Source organism: Medicago sativa, chromosome 1 (assembly GCF_051527215.1).
Source record: "Medicago sativa cultivar Bolivia chromosome 1, Bolivia_mono, whole genome shotgun sequence".
In the NCBI taxonomy this organism is placed as follows: Eukaryota; Viridiplantae; Streptophyta; class Magnoliopsida; order Fabales; family Fabaceae; genus Medicago; species Medicago sativa.
Genome location: NC_140749.1, coordinates 60,968,074 through 60,977,413, shown reverse-complemented (window position 1 = coordinate 60,977,413; position 9,340 = coordinate 60,968,074). Strand labels below are relative to the sequence as shown.

The window sequence follows — 9,340 nt, the reverse complement described above, 5'->3', positions numbered from 1 at the left end:
ACTTGATCTTTGCTAACATGTAATCCTTTTGATCTTGCAAAATATGGTTCTAGCAATTTATATTCAATATAGTTGTTATTCTTGTTGTTAATGCTTTCGGACATTTAGTCAGGCTGGACACGGTCGATTAAGTGATCCGATCGACTTTGTTATCTTTTAAATGATTTGGTCACGACTGTTTAAAAGATATGTTAGAAATAACTATATCGTTTTATGACACGATCGATTATGTTATCTTTTAAATGATTTGGGCATGAATGTTTAAGGGATACCTTAGAGTTAATGATATCGCTTTGGATACGAAGGATATTGTAGAGCTAGAATGACAATCTATCAACTTTTTAAATGATAAAGGAAAAACGATACAACAGAGAAGAGAAGCAGAGTGGGTTATCGACAAGGCATCAGGTGCTTGGAACAAGCGGGCAAGAGAACTGAGAAAGATGATTTTTAGAATTAATTAATTCAATTCAATTAACCTATTTTAAATGAGCGTATGATGTTGCAGAATTCTATTGGATGACCGTGTGAAGTGAACTTCACACTGTCAGAGCATTTCAATTAAACTCTTTGTTAATATAGGAATTTAGAATTACCGACATCTAAATGAGATGACACATGTCTCTTTCTAACTTAAACATGGAAAAAGATTTAGAAATGAAATTAAAGTATTTATTAGAAAGTTCAGCAGTCATACTAGGCAAAAGTTATGGTGCATAAGCCATAACTTATGCACCATGCATAAGTTAATCACAACCATAAGATAATTGGACACGTGTAATGATCCTGTGGTTCTCAACTCATATCCCACAATTTTTCTCTGTTTTCGCGAAAGCTCATTCTTCTCCGTTTTTGCCGATTTCGATGTCGTTTTCCGGCTACGTCACGGCGTGATTGCGCCGATTTCACCGGCGAACCTTGCTTCACGTTGGCTCGCCGCTCCGACGTCGTTTTCCAGCCATGATTGCGACGTGATTGTGCCGATAACACTTGATTGCTCACCGTCTAGGTTGCACGAATTTCACCCTTTCTCACCGGTTTGAGGTCGTTTTTCCGGTTATCTCCAGCAAATTCGTACTGCATTTTGAAGAGGTAATCATGTATATGATTTTTGTTTTATTTAGTTTTTGATTCAAATTTCGAATTTAGGTTTTGATTCAAATTTCCAATTTGTTCTTAGTATAGTATCAATTTAGTGATTCAAATTTAGTGATTCAGTTGTAGCAATAAGCTTCATTTTTCGATTTGTATAAGAATCAATTTTGCTTCAGTTGTATTTTCAAATCTACACTCTGAAACCATTTCCACAGCAAAATGGTTTCTGAGTAAAACTTGAAAAAACCATTTACACAGTATATTGGTTTTGGCATATTGATTCAAATTTAGTGATTCAGTTGTAGCAATTAGCTTCAATTTTGCTTTAGTTGTAGTTTCAATTTATGATATCTAATGGTTGTTTGTTCTTAATAGTGTTTGTTGCTGTTTTCAATGGATTTGATATCAACTTCATCTGAGAGTGGACAACTGAGTGTTGAAACTTCATTACTGATTCATGCTGAGAGTGGACAACTGAGTGTTGAAACTTCTTCAATGATTCATGCCGATAGTTCTCAATGTTACTCCCCTAGCAATAAAGTATCATGGAAGTCTTTAGTCTTTCATTCTATTAAATAGATTGAAGATTTTTATGGTAATTATGCATATAAAACTGGATTTTCTATTAGGACTATGTTGAAGTCGAAGAATAATTCACAAAATAAGAAATTTGATAAGGTACACTATGTGCGTTATGTTTGTAACAAACAAGGTTTCAAGAAGGGAAGTTTGCTTAATCCTAACAACAGGACAACATCAGACAGTCCATTGGTTATTGAGTTTGTGAAAGTGAAAGAAAAACCGGAGGAAAGGGTTGGTTGTAAAGCTGGAATATCTTTGAAGCTGGATGAAGTTTTCAATGTGTATAAGATATATAGATGGGATGTAGCTCACTGTCATCCATTACATAAACCAGAGCATTCATGTTACCTTAGATCATTTCGAGAAGTAAATGAAGTTCAAGGACAACTAGCTCTTATAAATTCTAAAGCTGGAATGTCGATGAGAACGTCTTATGAAGTTATGGGTCAAGGAGTTGGAGGCACGAAGAATCTTCCTTTTCGGTTTTCAGACTTAAAGAACTATCTAATGACAATTCGTCAAAAAGAGATGGTGGTTGGTGAAGCAACTGTAATTCAAGAATTCTTTAGAAATGAAGCTCTCTCGAAACCATCTTTTTACTATGATATCCAAGTTGATGCTACAGAAGACATAGCTAGTATTTTTTGGGCAGATGGAATTATGCAACTAGATTATTCTCTATTCGGCGATGTCATAAGTTTTGATACAACTTACCGAACAAACAATAAATATCGGCCATTAGGTTAGTGTTTATTTTTTACTTCTCTTTTGTTTTAAATTAGTGTTTACTTTCATTAAGTTGTTCTGGCATGTTGTAATTTTTTTTTCTGGCATGTTGTTTTTTTGTTCTGGCATGTGTATTATAAGTAGGAGTACATTTTGAACTGCCTAGGATTTACTACAGTTCCTACTTGTTTGTTTAGGGATTTTCTTGCTTCTGCCATTTGGTTTCATGGGGTTTTTATCGATTCCAGATATCAAACCTGAAAGATGGTTTGAGACAAACTTAAATGATGTTGATTGGAATTTATATTTTGAACTGCCTAGGCATTTTTACTTAGACAAACCTGAAATTGTCTTGTGTGATCGAACTTTAGTACATACTTATTAGAATACTTAGGTGTGTTTTATCATTGAGTTTACGCATTGCTGAGGCGTGATTTCTTATAATTTGTGATTACAGACTAGCAATGACTAATTAAGGGTTGGATTGGACTTAAATTAGTGATTGCTTTCATTATTTACTGTAAGTTATATATATATATATATATATATATATATATATATATATATATGTTGTATTTTGTTCTGATATGAATAATTTAAATTTCAGCTGCCTTTATTGGTTTTGACAATCATCGTAAGAGTGTTTTATTTGGTGTTGCGCTATTGTACGATGAGATAGCAGCTACTTTTGATTGGTTGTTTAAAACATTTTTGAAGTGTATGTCCAATAAGAAACCACAGACGATTTATACAGACCAGGCTAGTGCATTATTGTGTTCAATTTCGAATAGTTTTCCAGGTGTTTTTCATGGGCTTTGTTCATGGCACATGGCAGAGAATGCAAAGAAAAAGCTTGGCTCTCGTGCAAACAGTGCATTTTTTTGACGAGGTAACTAATTTGGTTTCAAATGTAGACGATGAATCAGATTTTGACTATAATTGGGATCAGATGATGAAAAATTGTTTTAATGGAAGGCCTACTTCAGACTTTAGGTGGCTTGCCCAAACTTACGAAAATCGTATGCATTGGTCTTCAGCTTGGGTCAAGTCACATTTTACAGCTGGTCTGAAAACGACTCAGTTAAGTGAGTCTTTCAATGCTTTTCTTTGTGGATTTCTGCAGTCAGACCATTCACTTGTTCTATTCTTTAGTCATTTCAACATTATGGTTCAGAGAATGAGGGATAATCATGCTGAATTGGACTTCAAGGCTGCAAACAATAGAACAAAAAAAAATTATCCTAACAGTCAGCTGATGCGGTTCGTTGTAAACAAGTACACACCAGCTTGCTTTGCATTTATTCACAGGCAGTATGACCTTTCCTTCAAATACTATTATGAGGAGGACACGACAAAAGGGTCTGCGTTGGAGAAGTTTTTCTAAGTTTTTACAATTGAAAAGGTTGATGATAATTATGATGATGCTGATAATGACGGGCCTTCCAATGTTGATGTTTTAGAAGCAGAACTTCAAGAAAACGTTTTCCCAAGTTTTGAAGATCATGATCGATTTGATGAAAGGCTTGTCACAGTTGACATTAGAAGCAAAAGTTTTATTTGTTCATGTCGTATGTTTGAGAACAGGGGCTTCTTATGTCGACATGTTTTGAAGATCTTGGAGTTCCTAGGTGGTCATGTGCAATATCATTTTTTGAAGACAATACCTGGACAATATGTTTTAAAGCGTTGGACTAGAGATGTGCGTCCGTCTGTCGATAAGCTGAAATCGACCATCCATGTTGGCACTGAAGACACCACTCAAGCACAACGATATCAACAAATTTGTGTTGTTACAGTTCAGCTTTCTACACGTGTTTGTGCAGATTCGGAGGCATCTGAATTTTTTCTACACGGTGTTCTTGAAGCTGGGAAAAAATTTAAACCAACATCAAGCAAAAACATAATGTTTCTTGAAGACAATAAGTTTTGTAGCAACTATTTGATATCTACGTGTTTCACAATGATTTCATACTTCCTAGCACATTCATATAATCTTCTATCATCATCTGCATCTTGTGATATCATTTCTGTAACTTGGTGCTTTTGGTGAGCCATAGTGTTTGAGATGAGAGGAAGTTATTATATACAAAATTGCAAAAGAGTTTGGTATTATATATACATATATTACACTCCTCCTCCACTCAAAACAAAAATACTTACTTTCACACGTAGTAAGATGGTAATTAAATGTATTTCATTTTCTTGATTTCACGTAAATAAGAAATCACTTTTACTAGCATATCACTAATTATAATAAACATCTTCTCGCAACATATTAATAATTAATCTACCGGTGTTTTTGAAATAATTAACTCATGATTACAAACCATTAGTCAAAAGTTTGCAAAATAAAATGTTATAAAATGATATTTGAAGTGATTGAAAACTTATGTTTATGTGAGCTTAACTCAGTTAATATGAGCATCGTATTAGATTGTTAGGATTCTTATTTACTTGACAAAAGAAGAAGACTCAAATTATGAAAAGTTGGAACTTGGAGCATGTCTGTTACCTTAATGAATGATGATACATACATCAACGAAAAATGTGAACCCATCATCTTTGTTGTGACCGACCTTCCTTTTTTCATGCATTGTTCTCGTGAATTTCACATGAACTTATTTTGCATGCCGTCATTCGTATGCACAATAGAAATGGAAACCGATATATTAAAACTAAAATAATTAATTAATTAATTAAAAGATAAAAATTCCTTCCCCTAAAAAAAAGAAGATAAAAGTTCCTTATTAAACATTTTTGAGAGGAGTTCTTATTAAACTTGTTTCAATATTATCATGAATTTCACGTCAATAAAAAATACTACTATAATGAAGTTAACCAAGTGCTAGTTTAGTTTAAGTGGTTCTGAATTTCAGTTATGATATAAAATCAATCTTTGACCGAAATGATTATTCAACAAACTTTATTTACCTTCGAGTCAAAATTTGCATTAAGTCTTGATCATTAAAAATATAATCGCTTTGGATGACTGCAATGGTAAATATAAATTAGTAGCTTAAAAGGGCAAACTTGCACTGAAAAATATTTGATCAATAATAGGCGGTTAAAGTTTAAGCGAGGTAACCTCTTAATGATGGAAGGTTAGACGAAGAGTAGGACAAAGTACATGGTTCTTGAGATATCAAGCTATGTCAAAGCTTAATTGGATTGGACAATGACGCTTAAAACTCACAATATTTATAACACCATTACCTGCAAAGGAAGTGAGAGAGGAAGCACATATGGGGGGTAACACACTAATGACCTTATCAATGGATCATGTCATAAAGGAGAAAAGTAAGAACCGAACGTGGGGTACCGCAATCTCATTAATAAGGGAAACTAACACATTACCCACGATGGCGGAGCTAGAAAAAATAGTTTGGGTGGGCCATTAAAAGTTTGACTAGAAAGTTCTTGTGCTTTAAAAAAAATTGCATAGTTTACTACTGCTATAAATTACGAATATTTTTTTATAATACAAATGTTAATTGAAGGAATTTTTAGTTGACAAGACAATATAAATGAGATTTGAAACCCCAAAAAATTAGAAAGTCTGTAAACCTCCGCTATTCAACCAAGTATAAGCATGACAAAAATCACATATGTCACTTTGTTGATCCTCTTTATGTATTTTCATAGATATGTCTGCAAAAAACCAACTCAAAATTCGACTTATATGTCAAGATTTTTGTTGTTTTGTTTTTTGAGTTTTCGACGCTTTAAAAATTGATAATTAATCTGTCTCGTCTGAAAATTCAAATTTTACGTGGAGAGTCATATTTTAACGTTCTAAACATGGTAAACATGGTTGCAAGCAAATTGTGAAAAAATTCTACCTCTAGATTACTTTTCCAGACTTTCCCGTTGGGTGCACATGATAAGGAGACATGATATGATAAAATTATCTTATCCTATTTGAATATCTTGTTTGGTGCACCAATAGGAAAGGATAAAATAAGCCAATTACTTATCCTATCATACTCACTCTTTGTTATTTTTATCCTTAGTTTAGGCTGGGTTAGCAACCTGATAGTATAAAACAACGCGCGCTCATGTTTTCTATTTCTCAAGGATGCTCTTCGATTCCCACTATCTGCACTTTTCAATTAACGCTAGTCTTCAATTTCTAAAATGATTCTATTCCACAATTTTGCTTCTTCCTGCGTCTCTTCTTCCTCGGCTTTTCAATTGATTAATTTCGTGTCTCAGTTTTTCACATAATATTTTTCTAATTTTTGTTCTTACAACCGTTATTATAATATTGTCATTGGAAAATCTAATTTCATATGATTTTGAGTTCTTTTGCTTCTTATCTTTCAAATGATTCAATTTCTTTCATTTCGTTAGTTTTGTGCTTCAATAATGGCATTTTTCCAGATTTGATTTTCCTAACTTTTTCCCCTTCCTTTTTTCTCCTTTTCCTAATTTCATTGATTTCTTTCCTCAGATTATAAAAAAATATATGTATTTTTTTTAAGGAAAAAAATAAAAAAATAATTCAATCATGTTGCTTATCATGTGTGCTCCAAACACATGATAGCATAAGTGACTATCATATCACTATTATATCCTATCCTTATCCAACTTTTTATCATATCATATGTTTATCCTATCATGCATACCAAACGGACTCTATGTCTACAGAAAAAATTGAATGTCAAAAATAAGAAGAATCTCAAATTGCGCAAGGTTAAAATCTCTGTTTATTTTTTACAGTGTCATTTTTCAGAATTCACATATATTACATAACAATTCAAATAATTAACCCATTAAATTTTTACATTGATAATCAATGGTGGTGGAGCATAGTTGGGGTTGGTAGTAGCCGTGGACTCGACAAACATTTTAAGTTTCTTTTACTAGTATAACCAATACAAAGAAAGAAAAAAAATACCATTTTAAAAAAGAGGATTTATTTTGCCACACTGTCCGTTTCCCGCTCGCTCTTCGAAATCTCCATTTTACTTTAATTCAGAGTATATAATTCAAAGCCTCTTTGCACTATTTTAGATTATATAATCCAAATATGGTAAAAACTCATAAAAACCTATTAGATGATACAAAAGTCTTTGTTGACATCGTATTATCCCCACAAATACCGCAAAACAGTTTTAGGGATAGTACGAACGATAACCAGTGAAACCATGGAGAAAACGTAAGTTGGAGTGAAAAATGGTGAATAGTGAGTGGTTTTTTATAGACACAAAAGAAACATTGACTGTAACAGCAGTCAAAGGATGTTTGAACATGTGGCCAACTTGTCAAGCTGGCTGTAAAACACATGAAAAATGCATGTAGCTGTCCAACCTTGCTGACAGGCCACGATCCACAGTTTGGATGTTTTTGGATTTTACAATCTGAAATCATGCACAATATTTTTGGATTTTTGAACACGTTTAGATCAACCTACACTTAAATGTGATATGTCAAACCACTCGAAAAAATAACTCTAAACAAACGTTGGGATAAACTACTCCTAACGTGAAACTATAAAAACAACCTCAACTAGATTTTGTCTCCCAGGAAGGTTTTCCAAATATGTATTCTTTGACATACATCTCTTCGATGAAGAATCCCTATGGATATAATCTATTTTTAGCACTCACCGTCGAACATAAACAATCCTAATGAATTTTCAATACATGGTTTAAAACAAATTATTCGTCCAGCTTGACACATCCACTTTGTGTTGACATCATACAAAGCATCACTTCGAACTACAAAATTGACAATTTGGAAGCAACTCTATTCTAGATCGATCCAAGATTCAGAAATCCTACAATAGAAATTACCTACACCTAGGGAAAAAAACCAATAGGAGCTTTTCCACCATCGATATTAGTTGGAAAAACAAGTTTGAACAAAAATAAACTAGGTTTGACTTGGTCCTCTTTTCAAGCTCTTTAGCTCAACTAGGAGAAAATCTCAATTCTTTCCCTCGACAAGTCTATTCGGCATGAAGGATATCACTTCTACAATGATACAACCCTACAAATCCATGTGTTCTCGCCTTGCAGTGGGAACAACACCTAATGATTTGGCAAAACTACGCCACCCCTTGAGAAGAAAAACATTATCTTTTCGCCACACATTCAATAAAAGTATTAGCTCTCCTCCTCGGAGCATAATACAAATCCGCCTCAGAATATTTTCGAACACAAAGTATGGCAACAATCTTCTCTAGACTGATTCTAACACAATCATATCGACATCCATCTTTTTTGCTCATCATCATTTGAAGTCATCACTTCAACACCTCGAAATGACGGCTTGGGGGCATCTGTCTGGACTAGTCAAAAGCCTACTCTGTCATAAATTAAGGACCACTTCAACACAATCACAAGTGAGTAGAATCTCCTTCTCAGCTCGGATTCCTCTTCCTCAATGAAGCCACATAATGACCTAACAACCATCATTGAGAACATTTATGGGTACCATTCATAACAACTTCTCATCATTACTACATAACGATCTCTTCGACCCTATACATGGAGCTCTTGAGAGACTCACATGATATGTATCTTTCTATGTTCCACTCTCACTCTTGTTCACTTACTAACTTGAGCGTCGGAGCGCCTGCAGCCTGCAGGTAACCCCCTTCTCCTTCTTGTATTCAGGGAAGCATCACATCTTCCATCCTCGAAGCACCTACTTCCGTCGATCAACTACCATTGTGAATATTTTGGGCAAATTATTTGTTTGTTCGGAACAATATCATATAACAACTCTCTATAATATCAATGGAATATTAATTCTATTTGTTTTCTCTTATAACCTTAACTATTTATTGTTCTCTTGTTTTCTAATTCTTATAACTCTCCCAAAGTATTTATAAATGGAATAGTGAAAAGAGTGATTTGAAAAGTATGTCGTAAGTTTTATAAGATGAAGAAGCAACTGTATTTGTTTATTTTTTGTTAGGGAAACTATATTT

The 9,340-nt window shown here is 33.6% G+C and overlaps 2 protein-coding genes across 2 annotated transcripts; both read left to right on the top strand.

Moving 5' to 3' along the window:
* The first annotated feature begins 1,453 nt into the window (after positions 1-1,453).
* On the top strand, positions 1,454-2,790 carry LOC146956034 (protein FAR1-RELATED SEQUENCE 5-like). The gene has a single exon (XM_085716582.1). The coding sequence runs from the start codon at positions 1,729-1,731 to the stop codon at positions 2,422-2,424; it is 696 nt and encodes a 231-aa protein (XP_085572708.1). The 5' UTR covers positions 1,454-1,728; the 3' UTR covers positions 2,425-2,790.
* Positions 2,791-3,211: 421 nt separating this feature from the next.
* Positions 3,212-4,453, top strand: LOC146956033 (protein FAR-RED IMPAIRED RESPONSE 1-like). The gene is made up of 2 exons (XM_085749004.1): positions 3,212-3,670; positions 3,806-4,453. The coding sequence occupies exons 1-2, from the start codon at positions 3,212-3,214 to the stop codon at positions 4,451-4,453; spliced, it is 1,107 nt and encodes a 368-aa protein (XP_085605130.1).
* Positions 4,454-9,340: the final 4,887 nt, after the last annotated feature.